The sequence below is a fragment of the Delphinapterus leucas genome, chromosome 3, assembly GCF_059928025.1.
Source record: "Delphinapterus leucas isolate spDelLeu-1000000601 "Yukka" chromosome 3, BTC_Dleu_Yukka2, whole genome shotgun sequence".
NCBI classification, from domain to species: Eukaryota; Metazoa; Chordata; class Mammalia; order Artiodactyla; family Monodontidae; genus Delphinapterus; species Delphinapterus leucas.
Genome location: NC_143131.1, coordinates 144,676,148 through 144,695,981, shown reverse-complemented (window position 1 = coordinate 144,695,981; position 19,834 = coordinate 144,676,148). Strand labels below are relative to the sequence as shown.

Below are 19,834 nucleotides of genomic sequence, written 5' to 3'. Positions count from 1 at the left end.
TTGAATTATAGCTGTTTCTAGTTTTCTCCCTGTTTCCCAACTCTATGTAACATGTCATGAGAGTAGGAACTTCTTTCCTCCCCTTGTAAAGTCTTAAGTCCAGGAAGTCTTTGTTTAATTAAAGACTTCAACATTATGAGCCCTTGTCTGTTCCGTGTGGACCACTGCACTGGCCTTCAAAGTCTACTTTCCTTACAGTTTTCCAGCTCCCTTGGATCTAGCTTCCTCGCAGCTACCTGGGGATCGCTCTAAGATGTATATCTGGCCATGCCACTCCAAGTTTTTCTAACTGTGCCCACCACCATCCAGGGCATAAAATTCCTCCCATAGCAACGAGGTTCCTTGCAATCCAACTCCAACCTAGTACGTGCAGCCTAACTTCCTACCACTCCACTTTCCCCTGTACCATCTCCTTGCCACCTCCTAAAATGTCAGAGGACATTACATATCAGTGGCTTAGCACACGCTGTTCCCCCTACCTGGGACACTGTTCCATTACCTATTTACCATGGGAAATAATTTTTGTTTGGGGGAATAAATGAATAGTAGCCATATTACTACTATTCATGATAATAAAGGCTCCGATTTCTTGAAGTTACCATGGGCTATTATCAAATGTTTTGCTTCCATTATCTTATATTTTCCTCAAAAAATTACCATAAGGTAGCTAATGATGACCCCTATTTCCCAGAAGAATAATCGAGGCTTGGAGGGAGATAAGTAATTTGTCCAAGTCCACAAGTATGAGATGGTGAAGGCTGGAGTTCTTGCAAGGTCTGCCAAACATGAGAGCTTGGGCTCTTCACTCCTATGCCAGACATCAAGTGGCAATTTAAATGTCAACTCTTCTCTGCAGCTTTTTCTGATCATTCCCCGCTCCTGCCATGGGATTAGTCACTCCATCGTCCTCCAAGTACTCATGGTGCTTTGACCAGACTGCTGCTTATATTATCCTGGCATTTCTTTTGTCAACCCCTCACACTCACCTCCACCAGGAAGCAAAGTCCTGGGGGATAGGAAATGTCATCTGTATCCCTGGGGCCCTCGAAGTGTTGATCACGTTTCCTGAGATGCTGTAAATGCTTCACATGCTTGTTGAACGAATTGGGAGAAAATGTGGAGATGGACACATTAAGAGGAAAAACAATCCAGGGTGGAAAGACAGGCCAGAACAAGACCAGGAGTCCGACTTCAGCCCCCGATTTCCTGCACAGTTTTGAAAAAGTACCTTCACCTCCACCCCCCACCTCTGTCTTCAGAATGAAACCATCTGGCTTCACAGGCTAGTTAGAAGAAAAGTGGAATTATATACATGAAAATGCTTCAGTAAGTTTGACTATCTCGTTAATTCCTATTTTTAAAGAAATAGTGTTTGAGGGTTTTTTTTTTTCCTGATTTTAAAAGGAAAGCCGAATCATTTTAGAAAGAGTAAAACTACAGAAATGTACAAATCATGTGTCCTTTAAGCAGACGATACCAACATTATTTTAGCTTCTGAACAAGGTCCCTGGGTCTGACCTCTAAGAGATCCAGAGCCTCTGGTGAGGGGCCACATTTCTTCCCCTCTTTGACCTTCAGGGCCCCATGATGGCTTTCTTATTGTTGTTGTTATATTTCTATAATCCTTCTCCATATTTAAGTCCTAGAATATCCTCACGTTATTAAAAAATTATCATAAATATTTAATGGCGACATAAATGCATCACTTATGAATGTAGCATGAATCTAGAAAAGTGGGTTCTGATTTTGAAGGATCATTTGACAGAACTGAATCCCTTGAGTCACTGAGAAGGCCAGTGCCCTGGCACGGGCGACAGGGACGGAGACCTGCAGGGAAGCCTGTTTCATTCGCCGTTGTTCTAACAGGGTTTTTTCTCTGTGGGCAGCTCCATTCCCTCCGCATTCCCAGGGAAGGAGCCTCTGGATGGGATTTCTCCTTCCTGTCTGGGATTCAAGCCTTTGTGGCAGACATCTGGTGGTTGGTTTCATCTCGGGGGGGTGGGGGTGGGGGCTTTATTTACAGCCCAGCTGTAGCAACAACTTAATAATAATGCACAAACCCAGGTGCTATCCCAAGTGACGCCATAAAATAACTTGTAATCTGACTCATAACACTTGTGTCAAAGTAGGGAGAAGACTGTAGCACTGAAGGGGGAAAATAATGGCTCTTATTTACCGAGGGTCTGCTATGTGTTAAACTCCGTGCTGCGAGCCTTACACATGGGTTTTTACCCAGTCCTCACCATGGAACTGACAAGTAATAACCATTACTAGCCCCATTTTACAGACATGGAAACTGAGGAGCAGAACTGTGAAGTAAAGAGACTTCCTAGCTATGGAATAAGGTCACCTCACCCCTTGAGAAAAAGAGGACCAGTTCCCAGCCAGTAAAATCCTTTCAAACTCCATAACTTGTGCCCCAACCCCCATAGCCCTTAGAAAGAAATGCTGGGAATGAGGGTGCTCATCAATGCCTAAATGGGAGACAGACGCCAAGAGGGAGGAGATATGGGGATATATGTATACCGTATAGCTGATTCACTTTGTTATACAGCAGAAACTAACACACCATTGTAAAGCAATTATACTCCAATAAAGATGTTAAAACTAAATAAATAAAGTTTCCGAAGTTCACCAAGGACAAGAAAAGACTGGCATCTCTTCTAGCACCAGGAAACAGGACAGAAGATACAATGGAGTCTAACCTTGAAGACACACTAAAGTTACTTGTTCAAAGTCAGATCTGTCCAGCTCCACTAACAGAAGCCAAAAGGCACTGAGCTATTTGGAGGCAATTTCATTAGGATATGACGCACTGGTCATGCATCTCCTAGTACTAACTGTATGATACCCAAACTCCGTCTCTGCCTCTCCCTCTCTGGGTGCTAACAACAGCAGCCCCTGGGTGGCCAGTGGAGGCCCCAGCTTCTCTAGAGTCTGAGCTCACCTCCTCTGAAGAACCACAAGGCACATGTTACTGAGCCACGTGTGAAACTGTCACAGCAGCAGCATGTTTATTATCTAGGAGCGCTCTCTTTCCTTGTGGCAGAGGTCTGCTCGATTAGGTGGACTAGGGAGAACGCAGTGGCTATTTTAAAAAATTTAGGAACTTCATAATTCCCATCTCTGTGACTCATCATGGAACAAAAGGAAGGTCCGGAGATGAAGCTGGCTTTTTTATGCTCCAGCTCTCAAACTTTGATTTGTCTAAAAGAATGCTACCACACAGGGCTAGTAAAGTATTTGGGAATTTTATATTTAAAAAGAAAGATCCTTAAGGGAAAGCCTAGCATGAAACAAATCTTTTCTCATCTTATTTTTAAAATCAGAATCTTTTAAAGCTAAACAGTGATTTCTGCTTTCAATTAGTTCTGTTCTTTCCACTCACTCCTGTAGCTTGGATAAGCGCCTGCTACATGCCATGCCCTGGGCCGATGGACAGCTTCCCCACTCACTGGCTATAAGCACCATCCACATGACCATATCAAGCAGCAACGAAGCTACCCCAAGCTCATTATGCCATCTTTCGGTTACCAACTGGAATTTCAGGTCTCTTGTATAATGTTTATTTTCTCTCTTAACCTGATTCCCCCTCTAATACACAACATACACACATATTTACTCTTCTCTCTCTCTCTCAGGAATTTTCTCTAATTAATTTCATCTCAGGAAAACAATTTCCCAGATATGTATAGTGAAATGCTTAAGATGTCAGCTTCAAACTCTGTAGATTTGGGTATGGACTCTAGCTTTCTCCTTCCCAGGTGTGTGATGCTGGACAAGGAGCTTAAGCCCTTCTGACTACTGTTTCCTCTTTGAGAGGGGATCATAATATTTGTCAACCTCACAGATTAAATGTGATCATATCCCCAAAGTACCATCTCTGCCACACAACGAACACTCTGGAAATGTTAACTGACATTATTATTGACATGTGCATCCTCTGAAGGGTATGAATACATTCTCCCCGCATTCCTTTCCATTTGGTCTGGGTATTCAATACCAATTCTTTTCCTCCCTTATTCTCCTAGCTTAATCGTATCACAAGGGTAATAACAGTAACACTTGTATAAGGGTAATGCAAGTACCACTTAACATGTTAAGGAAAAGAATGATGGGTTGTATGTAAATAAAATAGACAGCAGAAATCTTTCATTCCTTCAGCAGGTATTCACTGAGATCATCCTGCATGCCAGGGAACCACTGTGTCCTTAGAAACGCAGGAGTGATGAAGACAGGCATTGTTCTGCAGTTGCTAGGAAGGATGTTCTCATGACAGTATGATGACTACACAAGGTTGAAGAGAGCAGAGGGATCCCAACTTGGTGGAGTGGAATGTGCGTCAAGACACGAAGGAGGAAGCGGAGTTTGCAAGGTGGAAGGTCTTGGAAGGAAAGTTAGGAGGGGTATGTTCTAGACAGAGGGAATGGTGTGCAGGGGGACGCAGAGGGGAAAAAGAGCATTCTGGGACCAAGAGAGCCGTTCCCTTGAGTTGGCACAAGTGTAGGAGGTAAGGGGCACTGGGAGAAGATGCAGGCCTAGACTGGGCGCCCTGAAAGCCACGGTGAGCAGCTGGGCCTTCATCCTTGGCCACTGTGGGGCCACTGATGCTTTATCTCCAAGGAAGTGCTACTTTAAAAGACCGTGTTGGCCACAGTGTGAAGAATTAGAAAGGGACGAGAGCGGAGGCAGTGTGTCTTATCAGAAGACGTAGCAGGGCACCAGTGAGAGGTGGTCATGGCCAGACACAGGCTAGTGGCATTGATGGTAATGAGAAGCGCTTGGATAGAGGCCTTTAGACCTAGAACAAACAGAACCCAGAGATGAGCTGGATGTGGAAGGAGGAGACTACCTCTCCTTCCAGAACCCTTTAGAATCTCCATGTCTCCATTCTAGCTGTGTCGCCTTCTGTAAAACCTGCTATTTCATAAGCACCAGCATTCAAGGAGACAGAGAGTTCTTCAGATTTTATGGGTTGTTATGGTTCAATTACCAGAATTGAGGAGCTTGATCCTAAAGATATCACTGTCATCATAAAACCACCAAAATTCTACGCCATCTTAAGGTTTCTGAAAGTTACTATACAGGTCACCCCATTAGATTCCACAGTCTAGGCAGGGCAATAGCTGGGTTTAAGGTGCTCATTATTATCTTGAAAATACTTGATGCCTAAATAGTAATTTCAGGTAGTAATAGTGCAGGAGTGCATGATATGCTACTTAAAAACAGGGACTCTAGCAACGGCACTGCTTGGGCTCAAGTGCCAGCTCTTCCATGAACAAGCTGTGTGATTATAGGCAAGTTACATAACCTTCCTGTGCTTGTTATCTCATATGTAAAACATGAGTACCTGATGCAGGTTAAGTGATGTCAAACACACATCGTACTTAGCCTTCTGCCTGAAAGCAGGATATCTGCTCAGTAAGTGACAGCTTTAGTATAAACACTGTTTTCTGAACAAGGTGTTGAGTCACGCAGTGAAGGTCAGGCGTCAACCGACCACTTCTGGCTGGGAACACCCCACCTTCTCGTGTCCTAGACTGTCCTCACACGTGCTCTCCATGGGATGGGGTTGGATGTGGGAGGAGTTGGCACTGTGTCGCGGTGGCCCCTGCAGAGGCCTCCTGAGTCTTTGGGCTCACAGTGACAGAGAGTGGTCATGCAGGTGGGCTATCTGTCATTTGGGAAGTGAAGTCAGAGCTTTGAAACCCTGGCTCTCTGATGACTCAGGCATTTTCTGGAGCCTTCAGTGCTATTATGAGGTGAAGCAATGGAGGGTGGGGTGATTCCCACGTGTTTTTTTCCTTTTCGAATAAATGGCTCTGAAATTCTGAAGCTGGCCTCGTGCCAACTGCATTTACTTTTATTTAATCACTCAATAGACTCCTCTGTGAAAACTGGGGTAATTAGGCCCAAAATGTATCACCCAGAGGCTTATTCGAACTACCTGAAATAAAAGCTAGATCCCAATTTCAGCAAAATTACCAGTTTGTTTCCCTTCCAAGAACTTCTGGCAATGCTTAGGTTCCCTGATTCTGCCTGTGGGACTGTCCATCCCCAGCACCAGGGAGGCCAGAGGCAGGGGATGGCCTTCTCTAGAGCAGACAGCAGCAGGACTCATTGGCCAGGGAGGGGTTCCCTGACAAACCCCCTCACCTGTGCAAACAAGCTTGGACGTTTCCCCCCCACACTCTGAGACCTGTGGGACAGCACAAAGTACACATGGTCTGATATCAGACGTCCCTGGGTTCACAGCCCATCTTATTACTAGCCGTGTGACTTCGGCCAGGATGCTTCCATCCTTTGAAGCTCAGTCAGTCTATTCTCCTGAACAACGGAAGAGGATGACACTTACCTGTGAGGACTCAGATGAGCTCCATCACACAACAGGGATTTTCAATCAAACTTACTTTTTTATTTTTTAACAATCTCTGAAGAGTACAACCAGTGCAATAATAAACCACTGTGTTGCAGTTTAATTGGTAGCATATTCTCTCTGTAATGTGAACATAAAATCATGGTGCATCTTACACTTGATAAAATATGACTGTAGCACATAGAAACCATTCCCTGGTAAAAATGCAAGCTCTCAGATTACTGGCTTTTTCCATTATGTGTCTGCTCAGACACCACTACCTCCTTAAAGGAACCAAGAATATGTGAAAGGGAATATTGGTTTTACAAGAGTGTTTGGACTGGGCAAAAAAAACACCAATAACTTCAGTCAATACATAATATTTGCAAGAATCTTGCATACATCACTGTTTTCCAATCTCATCCTTATGACAGACATCACTAATCAATTCAGCACTTCTTTCTACCAAGCCAAGATGTAGCTCCGGAATCTTTCTCAACACAGTGCAACAGGCAGCCATTGAGAAGCCACCAGAGTTGGCACATAAAGTGAAATCTATTTTCTGTCCCTGACTCAGGACCTTGGGAGGCAGGGAAAGAGAATGGGCATTGGCCAAATTAGAAAACTTCCATACATGACAAAGATCTCAAAAATGATACAGTTCATTACACAGAAGAAACCAAGGTCTAGAGTGTGGAAACTTTCGCCAGCTCTCCCTTATCCAAAATGTCCTTTACCAAACCATGCTGCCTTTCTCATCATCATAGTCAAAAATCCTTGGTCATTTAAGTAAACAAACATTTATCTGATACATTAGACTCTGGCTAAGAAAGGAAGAGAGGGCAGCAGTCATGTAAAAAGTTTTTTGCTTTTTGTTTTTGTAAACTTTCCTTCTGCTCATTTGTCACCACCGACACTTCATTGTTCAGGCAGATGATCTACAGAAAAAATCAGGAATGGCTATTTCCAGCAAATGCTAATTACAATGTGCTGTGCACAAGAATCAATCCATCCTACCCCTATGGTACCTGTAATTTTAATACCTTTTATCACAACATTTCTACTCCTACAAATAAGAAAAAAAGTCACTATTTAATCCCACATAATGACACGAGAACAACCAGCCCTACACCCAATCGGGCCTTTTGGGATTTCAGAAGAACTAGGCACGTCTGGTGTTTGCCATAAATATTGACTGTTTAATATTCCAGAGTAATGAAACTAACCAATAAAAATCATATCTGGAAAGTTAAAAGTGATGGTTGGAATGGGGATCTCTCCTCCTTGCCAGATTTCAATTTGAAATGAAATTGGGGCCTTCAGCGCTAAGACAGGGACCCCTGACCTCTGAGTAATTACTTTCCAACGTCATTTTCTTTAATTTGGATGAGCTAGTTCTATTCTAAGAATTGCTGGAAAGGCCCATTTTATGAAAATGAAGCCAAATCTTAGGAAAGACCTGTTTATTTCTTCCTTCTAGTTCAGGCACATCCCTGCTCCTAGTGAGGTATGCTTGCTACATACCTCTAGTACTCCCCACTCAGCACTCTTATCATTGTAATTACAGCAGCAAACCCAAGAGTCATTGAGACTAACGACACAGCTTGCAGCTTAGAATGTCTGCAAGGCTCCTGGAATCAGCCCAGGGGGCAGGGAAAGTCTGAGCAGGCAATTCCTTACACTTCTCCCACACTCCCTGAGATGTGGGTTCCTGGTATTTAGAAAAAGTGTTCCTTGAAGAAGGAAAAGCAATCTAAACTGAGGGAAAAGCATGTACAAAAATATGAAGGTATGGTACAGCACCACATTTTCAGGGAGTATTTCACTCATTCATTCGCTCAACAAGCATTTATTGAGTATCCACAGTAAGCCAGGCACCCTCTGGGTGATAAGGATAAAAGAATGAGTAAATGTGATCCCTGCCCTCAAGGGGGTCCACAGAATGTAGGGGGCATGAGCGCAAAAATCAGAAAATCACCTTGCAAGGGACTAAGTATGGCAAGCCTGATGACTGATCGTGTTATGGCCAGATCACAGAAGCTACGAATGGCCAGACTAGTGCATTTATGCCTTAATTTGGTAGACAGTGGGGAGCCACTGAACATTCTAGAGTAGGGGAGTTTCCTGGCAAAGATGAACAGGCCAGCTGTGAGCAGTGTGCACTGGAAGGACAAGCAACCAGGACAGAGCATCAGATAAGTCTCAGAGTGAAAGAGGGCCAAACTATGCTCACCTGACTATGTCGATAACACAAAGGGACAGAGAGACACACTGTACCAGAGAGAAAGGAAAATAATAATAATAGACACCAGTTATTTAGTGCTCTCTATGATCCAGGCACTGTTTTAAAGAATCACTGCTCTGGAGGAGAGACAGAGAGTTAAGAGCCTGCTATAGATGGAATAAGCCAAATGGATGGATGACCATCTTTAGGTCTGGCTCCAAAGAGAAGGAATAAAGATTAGGGAGGTCATAAAGTGTTTATCCAAGGTGCATTATGGGAACTGCAGATATGGAAGATCATAACCGAATAAGAAATGGTGATGCTTTTGAGGTGGAAGGACAGTAAGACAAACAACAGAGAATAATTTACATGGCTCTCTGCACCAGTAAGGCAGGAGTACCCAGCACTGCTGGTGCCCTCTAAGGATGTCACCACTCCTTTAAATGTACATAATATACAGTAAGGAACCATGCACTGACATAAGTAGGCAGAAGCAAATGGGTATAAAGAAGATAGCTACACTTGGCTTCTAGAGATCAAATCCTTGCCAAGCTACTGTCAGAATAAACACTCAGCATGTTAAGTTCTGTAACCGTGAAGCAGGACTATAGTTATTGACATCAACTTCCCCAAACCGGCTCATACCGTACCAGTTTAAAGCAGACATCCCAAACTGGCTTTCTGAGAGCTGAATCCAGCTGTTTAAGGATCATAAAATGTTTATAAATATTTTTTAGTTAGCTGCCAACACTTAAACGTCAGGAAATTTCACGTAAAGTACGGGGATTTTTAGCTTCTCTCAAGAAGTTGGGAGTTCTAGCAGCTGTATGGCTAATCCCACATGGTGTCAGTCAATCAAAGCTGAGTACTACTTGTCTTCATTAAACTTTAGAGTCCCTGCGTGGTACATTTCATTCTTTCTTTCACTCATTCAGTCACTCATTCTTTCATTCATTTGTTCAACAAGTATTTATCAAGTACTTACTATATGCCAGGCACTGCTGTAGGGTCCGGAGATACAAATGAACAAAACAAAAATCCTTTCATTCTGGAGCTCATATTCTTACAAGGAGAGCCAGCCAATAAACAAATAAATAAAGGAAAATATATCTATATCTATCTATATATCTATATAATCTATAAATATCTATATCTGTATCTATCTATATAGCTATATAGATAGATATAGATATATATCTCACTCATATGGTGATAAGTACTAAGAAACATGAAGGAGTAGGGTGTAGAAATTGAAAGAGGATGGAGGGGTGTGGGGTATTATAGACAGGGCAGTCAGGGCAGGGAAGCCTCTCTGATTAGATGGCACCTAAGCCAAGATCTGATTAACAGGAGGGCACAAGCCCTCAGACCTGAGGGAGAGATAAGCCAAGCAGAGATGGAAATCCACCAGTGAGTTTAAGCAAAGGAGTGACATGGTTGGACATGCCTTACTTACAAAAGGCTTCTCTCTGGTGAGAGAACCTTCCACCAGTCATAGATGAGGAAGTTGAGGCTCAGAGAGGCTCAACTCATCTGGTACACTCATCCTGGTAGACGAGTTCTAAATCTAATTTTATTTCAGCAACTTGAGTTAACTCTCATGTTCTCCCAGCCCACATAGGAAAAATCTGACCCATGTAGTCCAAAACAAAGCAACAACTGGTGCTGAGTGTTTGACGAGACCTGGTATTCCAAAAAATTCATTCCTTGACCCAGTTTGAAATGCTTGACAAGAGGAAGAGATCTACTCACAATCAGAATGTGATCCCGCCCCATTGTGATGACTGTCCGGTTCACCGTGCGAAGAAGCTGGACCATGATTTCTTGGATGTGGTGGTAGGTGAAGGCCTGTAACACAATCAGAGACATCTGTGTGACAACCGGGACGTTGTATCTGCACACCTATCCCAAAGGACATACAACAGTTGTCAAACATGGTGATCACCAAGATCACCGCCACCACTACCGTCAGCATCAACATCAGCACCATCACCATCATAATCACTGTCGTCCTCGTAACTCCATCGCCATCACCACCTGGCTTTGGGCACCAGGAACTTCACTAACCACCTTAAATATAAGTCAGTGATTAAGAGCTTAAGCTCTGGAATCAGAAACTTATGGTTCAGAATAGTAACTCTGTCAAGAACTATTGTATTATATTGGCTGAGTTACCTAACTTCTATGTACCTTGGTTTCTTTATCTGTGTAACAGGATCTAACCTGGAATAAGGAGGGGATTTGATGCAGGAAGTTGGCTATACAGGTGATGAAAAAGCTGAGACACCAAAGAAGGTAACTTAGGGATTAGCAACAGCAGGCGGCCACTGTCATCCCTAGGCTGCAGAGACAAATAAAAGGAGGCAGTGTTTCTGGAGCCCGGGACCGGGGTTATGTGATGGAAACTGTAGCATGGGAGAGCTTTGTGCAGTAGACACTGCATTATCCACCTTGGAGGAAATCCACAATGAGCCAGGTTGTAACATTTATAGGGTTCTGTCCACTTTAAATACAAGTCCCTGAACCTTGGGTAGGACGTACCGATGCTTTCTGAGCATTTTTTGGGGTAGGCAAGGGTTTCATGCATGTTTACCTACACCCTCAGATCCTTTTACCGGCGCAGACTTAAGGCACAGACTTAATGCATACCTGGGAGAGTGGTCATGGCTAAGAGGAGGGCCCTTGGCATTATAAATTCAGTAGCTCTGTGTCTGAGTTCCAGCTCTGCCCTTGCCAGCTGTGTGTCCTCACTTATCATCCTAACCTATCCGAGCTTCAACTTCCTTATCTATAAACTGTGGAAGGTTCTCTCACCAGTCTTTCAAGGTTGACGTGAACATAAAAGTGACACATGCCGTGGTGGAAAAATACACTCGCCTAATTCCACTGCAGGAGAATCTGTAGGTCTGAGATAGATCCTGGACATCTGTGATTTCTGAATTTTATGTGGGTTATTCTGATGACTGAGAACCATGACACAACACAGTAAAGCTCTAGAAATGAAGGCTTGTATTTGGGAACATCCTGTGACTCCTGGACCTAACCAGACCCTGACATCAAGAAAGTGATAAATAAATGGTGGCTGAAAAAGCAGATGACCACTCACTCATTCGTAAGTACCTTATTAATCTTTGCTGCACTCAAACTTAACTGTGGTTTGTCTCTTAATGTAACGAATGAATGGAAAACAGATTCATAGTTGGGGGAGGGAGAATGAGATAACAAAAGAAGGTGTGCTTATTAAAAAATTCCCTCCCCTCCCAATGTGCTTTCCATGACTACTGGCACCCAAAGACGAATAACCCAGAGCTTGCTTTCTCTCTCTGCCCCAGACTCACTTCTTCTGTATGTTGGCTAATCTCCGATTCCCCAGCCCTGTGGAGCTCACCAGAAGAATCTCTGCCACCAGAGCTTCCATCAGAGCATATATTTCACAGAAACAATTTCTCATGCTCCATTAAATCCATCCAGACCTCAATGTCTTGCTAGGTTTGAGCCCCCCACACCATCCAGCCTTTCCCCACATCTGGCATTTCCTCCTGATGCTCAGTGGTGGGCAAGAGAAAATTGCCCTTTACTTCTTGGCTGCAGGTGAACTTCTCTCCCGACTTCCTTCCCGTTTGTTTCTTCGAGCCTTTTTACTGACTTAACAATCTCATATTTCTTGCATTATATGAGCGCGATGCTTATGGTAATAACAACAATAGCTAACTTTCTGTGAGTTCTTACTAAATGCCTGGCACCTCGCTAAACATTTTACTTCCTCTCACAACAAGATTGACGCTGTTATGATCGCCATTGTTCAGATGAGGAAACTGAAGCCAGAGAGGTTAAGTAATTTGTCCAGGGTCACCCAGCCAGAAAGTCAGGGAAAAGAATTCAAACCCAGAAGTCTGGCTCCAGAGCCTGCTCCTCACCCAAACCCCACCCAGGCTGACTGGAACATGAACACAGATCTCTGGTTGTTACTTTGGAGCTTCATTAGAGTCTTTCCATATGTCAAGATACATAGGTACCCTGCCTTCAACTGAGCCAACTTCCAACTGCCTTCAGTGACTTCTGACCTTTTCTTTCCCTTCTAGAAAATCTTCAGTGCTTTTTCTCATTAATCCCTTACCTTCTCTTCATTCCTTTGCAATTTCATCAACCTAAGCCCACTGCAAATGTATATGATAGTTTCCATTTCATGTTATTTTTTTTTTCAGGATTACATCTCTTCTTTTACCAACAGAGATAACAAAACCCTGTTCTCTTGCCCTCCTGCCCACTGCTTCTTTTAATAGTCATTTCTTCTTAGTCCAAAGAGTAGCAATTAGACTGCTTGGGAAGTTTGGTATTTAAAAGTCGAAAACTGACAAATTCAATTCATTTCACTCTGAAAGCTCCCAATAAGGGAGGCTGTGTAGCAGAGTGTTCTGGGATCAGACCGATTTGAGTTTGAATCTCAATTCTGCTTATCTGAGCTGGCTGACCTTGAGCAAATTACCTTTCCTCTCTGAGTTTCAGCTTCTTTATTTATAAAATGTGGCAAACAGTAGAAACCTCAAAGTACTGGTTTGAGGAATAAATAAAGTACTGCAGGGAAAGCCCTCGATACTAAGGGTTGGCACGTAGGAAGCCTTCAGTAAGTGGTGGCTGCAACTCACGTTCCCCTAGGTCTGCAGCAGCATTCCGGCCAGGCTTGCAGATTCCCATCACGTAGCAGAGAGCGCAGCACAAGGCAATGCATAATCTAAACTCTGGATGATATCGAAATGCCGTCCAAAGAATGTATAGCACGTATGCAAATGGAAAACTTTCAAGATGATAAACCTGTGCGAAGCAGTAAAAATGCAGCCACAAATCACCTGCCGTTCATTGATCCACTGTCAGGCAAGTGGAGGGAACCTCCAGGAAAGTGTCTTCCGGGCTCGACTAAACAGTCAGTGGCTTATACTTGAAATGACAAAGTCAGTCTTCCTATTATGGCCCTGACAAAGAAATTAATCCATCCAACCTAAACACACTGCAAATCGTAGTGACTTTTTCCTTTTAATAATCACAGGCTGTGAGATCTGGAAGGAACTTGGAGTCCTTTCTTTAAATGAAATCTTATCCATAAACCTACTACACAACATGGTAAAAGGAGAACTCGAAGTGGGTGGGGCAACCCCTGTCTTCCTAGCTCACCCTAGGCCTGAAGCCAGCCCAAGGACTTTGTAGGATAAGGTTCAAAACTACTGCTTTCCTACAGTATTTCCAGAATTGCAATAGAGCATGCCATATATGAGACGATTTTAAGTAATAATACACAGACACAGCATTTCCTAACTTTGAATCAAATTATGTGAAAGGTATCCCCTTCTTTCAGTTTTTTCTTTAACCCTTTCAATAACACCAAGTAGAAAAATCTCTCTTTGGCGCTAATATGTTTTTAATACCCCTTTAGTTCATGCACGACTCCTTTTTTAACAAAGAGGAAAGTCCTCAGGTTAGAGCAGACAGTACACAACAGCATCTAGTTAGAACTTAATAAAACTGTTTCATTTTTATTGTGTTTATTTTTAAAGCTACATTTATGGCAAGTGTTTAGAAAAAATATCCAAAACTTGGAAATAAAGCAAAACGAGGATGCATGGGTTTTATTTTATTTATTTATTTTTTGAGCCTACTATTTTATTTTTTTTTTGAATTTCTGAATTTTATTTTATCTATTTTTTTATACAGCAGGCTCTTATTAGTCATCCATTTTATACACATCAGTGTATACATGTCAATCCCGATCTCCCAATTCATCCCACCACCACCCCCGCCCCCGGGTCACTTTCCCCCCTTGGTGTCCATACGTTAGTTCTCTACATCTGTGTCTTAATTTCTGCCCTGCAAACTGGTTCATCTTTACCATTTTTCTAGGTTCCACATATATGCGTCAATATGCAATATTTGTTTTTCTCTTTCTGACTTACTTCACTCTGTATGACAGTCTCTAGATTCATCCACATGTCTACAAATGACCCAGTTTCGTTCCTTTTTATGGCTGAGTAATGTTCCATTGTATATATGTACCACACCTTCTTTATCCATTCGTCTGTCGATGGGCATTAGGTTGCTTCCATGACCTGGCTATTGTAAATAGGGCTGCAATGAACACTGGGGTGCATGTGTCTCTTTGAATTATGATTTTCTCTGGGTATGTGACCAGTAATGGGATTGCTGGGTCATATGGTAGTTCTATTTTTAGTTTTTTAAGGAACCTACATACTATTCTCCCTAGTGGCTGTATCAATTTACATTCCCACCAACAGTGCAAGAGGGTTCCCTTTTCTCCACATCCTCTCCAGCATTTGTTGTTTGTAGACTTTCTGATGATGCCCATTCCAACTGGTGTGAGGTGATACCTCATTGTAGTTTGTTTTTTCGGTTTCCTTTTTTTGCGGTACGTGGGCCTCTCACTGTTGTGGCCTCTCCCGTTGTGGAGCACAGGCTCCAGACGCGCAGGCTCAGTGGCCATGGCTCATGGGCCCAGCTGCTCCGCGGCATGTGGGATCCTCTCGGACCAGGGCACGAACCCGTGTCCCTTGCATCGGCAGGCGGACTCTCAACCACTGCACCACCAGGGAAGCCCTCATTGTAGTTTTGATTTGCATTTCTCTAATAATTAGTGGTGTCGAGCAGCTTTTCATGTGCCTGTTGGCCATCTGTATGTCCTCTTTGGAGAAATGTCTATTTAGGTCTTCTGCTCATTTTTTGATTGGGTTGTTTGTTTTTTTAATATTGAGCTGCATGAGCTGTTTATATATTTTGGAGATTAATCCTCATGGTTTTTAAATAGAGCATTTCTGATTAGCCCATACTGGGGGAGAGGAGAAAGGTGCTCTTACCCTCTCAGGAAACGTATCTTTATTTGATTAACCATCTACAACTGATTAGAAACCAGAAATATCATAGCTACATAAAGATGGAGGTTAACTTGTAGAAAGATGACCAAATGTGATTTTTTTTTGTTTTGCTTTTTGCTGGTTCTCTAAAGGTTCTACTGATCTGTAGAATTTTGTCTTACATGTAAGGACAATTTTCTATAAGCATCTCTTCTCCCACAAAAAAATCAAGAACTCTAAATACTTTTGAATCAGCTCTTTCATTGTTCAGCTTGTTCTTCCCTAGCTTATCAAATAAAACTTTGATACATGCTCACTATCTAACTGTGTAAGATGATATTTTTAACCGTTTGAGGGCTCTACGTTATACAAGTGATGCTGACTACTTAATGGCAGTGATGTAACTTTATTTTTATCAAAGTTACAAATGTATGTAGTTTAAAAACATTCTCCAAGGTTCATTAAAAAAACAAAACAACAAAACAGCAGTGCCTCACCTTCTCCTCGCCAGGGGAACTTCTTTACTTCTTTTAGCTGACGTAGTTGTTATTTTGGTATTTACGACCATGTTGCCAGTAACACACTTGCATTACTTCTTTTATAAGCAAATGTCTTCCTCTTTCTGGTATTATCTGTAAACCCTCCACCATATAAGACAAGGATTTCACTGTTGTTCCCCGCTCTGCCCCATTAGGCCCTGGCATCCTTCCCATTTCTCCTTCTTCCCATACAGCTACACTGTAATTTTGGTTTGATCAATAGTTGGTGTTTAAAATGTTTTGTAAACTATGACCAATTCCCATTTCTTGTACAACTTTTCATTTCCCAAAATGAGAAAAGCAATTCTGGGGACAAAAAAATCAGATATTCCTTTTCCCTCTTCGGATGATTGTTTTTAAACTATCTTTTCCCTAATTCATGATTGCCTCTTCTCCTATTTTTCAAAATTCTCTCTGCCTATTCTTAAGTTTGCGTTGCCTCATGGAGTCACTGTTTTCCTCCAAGTTACTCGTCTTCTGTTTGCCTGTTTTGCACTCTCTCTTTCTTGTCAGAGTTCTTCCTTAGTTCTCTGTAACCGGTGGTGGTAGGTCACATTTCAGTGTGGGTGACTCGAAGGCTGTTTGCCAACTCTGGGCATAGGAGTCGAGCTTGTGGTCTGGGAGCTTCACTGCAGGGTGATCTGGTTGGGACAGTTAGTGGGAGAGGCTCAATTGTCAGTATATACAAGTTTTTCTTCTGGATCAGTCTGGGCTGGTCGGATTACACAGTGGAGAATTCTCTGACTTCTGTTGTCTGAAGGGTTAAGACCTGGCTGCCAGCATTCCAGGAGCTGAGTGGGAGGAAAGTGCTGGAGCCTTCAGCTTCCAGGATGCACACTTTGGTTAAAAGCTTATTTCGAGTATGGCATCGCTGCCTTCGATTCTGCCTGGTGTGCGCTACTCCAGGTGCCCGCTGTTTTATCCTCTTTATAGAATAAACCTCCAGTGACCCGGATGCATGGAGTCAGGCTGCTTCTTACACAGACTTGCAACTGATCCTACTTGTGTGAACTCCTCTCCTTCCTCCCACCTCCAGCGGCACCCGGTACTACCATTACCTGAAACTTTGGGGGGAATCTTTGCTTTAGAATGGAAGAGTTTTCAGCTTTCCCCACTGCTGGCTTATGAATCACCCTTCTTGGGTCTGCTGCGTCATTTATTACTTTTCCACTTGATATCTACCTTCCTTTTAAAAAAAACTCCCTTTTATATTTTTCAGTAGGTTTTTAACAGGGAGCAAAATATATAACTGTGTTTCATCTACCATCTATTCAGGGATTTCTACCCTAACATTTCATGTTTAAGTGTTTATAAGTGACCTGATTTAATCAGAAATATTAAAAGTACATGGGATAATGGTTAAAGAACAAAAAATGAGACTGTGCAATACAAATGTCTGAAGTTTTGAAAAGAGTTCTAATGCAGCTCCTAATTTTACAGAAAGAAAAACTTTAATTTTTTTTTTTTTTTGGAGGTGGGTGCGATAGTATAAGGTCATGTGACCAGTGACAAGTCGTGTCATTAGAGCTAGAATGAAAAATCAGTTCTGCTGAGCAAGGTCCAGCGGACTGCTCCCTCTGCTCCAGCATGCGAACAGTCTTGGTCCTTGTGTTCATGCCAAGGACAATCCCAGCTCCTCTTTTCAGTATTAAGATGAAGAATACCAGGTCACAGCTACAGAATTAAAAGTCCAACGACCTTCTTTGTTCGTTTAGCAAAAGAGAAATAATGCATACTCTGACCGTGACATCTATGGCCACTACTATTCTTCCCTGCTCTGTGTTCCTATATAAGTCTTTTCAACTTCGTTCTGATCTTGAAGGCACCACAAACAATCACCTAGAAAGAAAATACCCTAAATTCCAGAAGACAGTACCAGCCATCACCTAGAGCAGAGTCGCCCTCTCTCTTTTTATGGCTCCTGGAGGTGATGTGGTTTTCTCATGAGTTCTGGGTTTAATGCTAGTTTATCTCCTCCTGTGTGAACTGGTTTCCATCCTGAGAGACTTGACTTCACTGCACAACAGCTCGTTGTGTGAAGCAAGCGACAGAGGCAGCTGCTGACTCAAGAGAAGTGAGAGTCGGGGTCAGTGCAGTCAGGCGGGGGGGGGTTTGCTGCACCCCATCATCTCTGCCTCTCCTACCCACTGGGCCACGCCCCCCCCACACTTCCCAGGTAGGACTTGGGCAATGCCTTCATGTGGTCATGAGTGTCTGCATCGTGGGTTAGTTTTCTCTAGAAGGGGAGAGTTTGAGTTGGTGGTAGGGGGAGATAATAAAGGAAAAGAAGATGTGGGTTCTCATCCTCACGCTGCTGTTACCTGACAATCTTGAGGTCATCCTATAAGCTAGGAGCTATGCATGCAGACTTGACATCTATGATCTCATTTAGTTTTTTTTTTTAAATCCAGTGAAGCCCCAGATGTGAAATATGAGGGTAAGAGAAGCTTAGTCACTTGCGCAGGAATTATCCACTCACTGGGGGCCAAGCCTGAACCCAAGCTCAGCTCTGTCTAATTCCACGCTCTTTCCCTGATACGAAGTGCGGTGGTGCTGGAAGGTGGGAGATGCTTCAGGCCCTCCAAAACCTCTCTGGCAATGATTCTCAGGGTTACGAAAATACAGAGTCTCTCCTAGCACAGAGGTTATGGAGCTACCACTAATTATGCTCCTTTCTTCTGTCGGTCAACCTTACATCTCTGAGCCTCAGTTTCCTCATCTGTACACAGGCATAATCGCACCCACAGTATCAGAATTATCTTGAGAATCTCATGATCCTCTGCAGGTATTTCTAACACAGATCGCTAATATTTTTTGAGCTTTTACTACATGTTGTGCATATATTACCTTAAGGAATTCTGCAAGCCCCTCCCTACGAAATGCAGGAAATACTTCTATTATCCCAGATTTACAGATGAGGAAATAGACTCTGGCTGTGGTCACACACCATGTAAATACTGATCCAAGTTCCAGCCCAGGCCTGTCTGACTCCAGAGTCCAGGCTTGTAACTGCCACTGCCTCCATCTTTTAGGATCACAGAAATGAATGGATGCGGCAGCATTCTGTAGATGATAAATCATTCAGCAAATTTGTCCAAAGTAAATAATAACACAAACATTTGTGTGCACAGCTCTTTATAGCACATTGTATTGCTCATAATATCCAAATGTAGAAAGCAAGATAAATGTCCCCAAATCAGGGATCCTATTATATAAAAGATGGCTTATCCACACAGTGGAGTAGGAGAGTGTAGATGTTCCTTGAGCTGGAAAGATATCCTTAATATATCAGGAAGAGGAGACTACAGAGCACCACATGTGATAGAAGCCCACTTATGTTTTTGAAAAATATTTTCTATGTCCAAAAGGTCTGGAAAAATGAGTAGGAAATCATTAAACAGGGAGAGGAGGGAGAGATGTGAGGTTAAAGGGATAATTTACTTGCTATGGTTTGTTGGACATCTTCACAGTAATCATGTATAGTAACAAAGAAAATAGAACTATTGCCCAATTGGAACAAAATGGAAGTCAGTCTACACACCTAAGGAATCATATTACAGAGGACTGAGTGGATACCTATCAGGGACCGCAGTGTGCTGCAGGCAGCCCTGTGTTCAGAGGCGAGGGTGCTTCCCCTCCTGAGAGGTCCCACCCTGTGCTAGCGTGGCCATGGAGTCTCAGTGCTCACATGCTGGAGGGCTGTTGTCAACGTTACCGAGCGGACAGAGAAGAACTACAAAGTCACGTGGATTAACACTTTTGTAGAAGGCGCAACTATGAAATATTTTATTCCATTTATCAGATGCTTTTAACTTCCATTTCCTGGCAGGTGAAAAAAAAATCCACTTAAAGCAACCAG

General features: G+C 42.9%; 1 protein-coding gene across 2 annotated transcripts in view; it reads right to left on the bottom strand.

Moving 5' to 3' along the window:
- Positions 1 to 19,834, bottom strand: part of DOCK2 (dedicator of cytokinesis 2) — a 406,045-nt gene that overhangs the window by 220,342 nt on the left and 165,869 nt on the right. For both annotated transcript variants that reach the window (XM_022595138.2, XM_022595139.3), the window contains exon 27: positions 10,332 to 10,427. In XM_022595138.2, the coding sequence (XP_022450846.1) occupies positions 10,332 to 10,427 (96 nt within the window). The remainder of the gene's footprint in view (positions 1 to 10,331; positions 10,428 to 19,834) is intronic.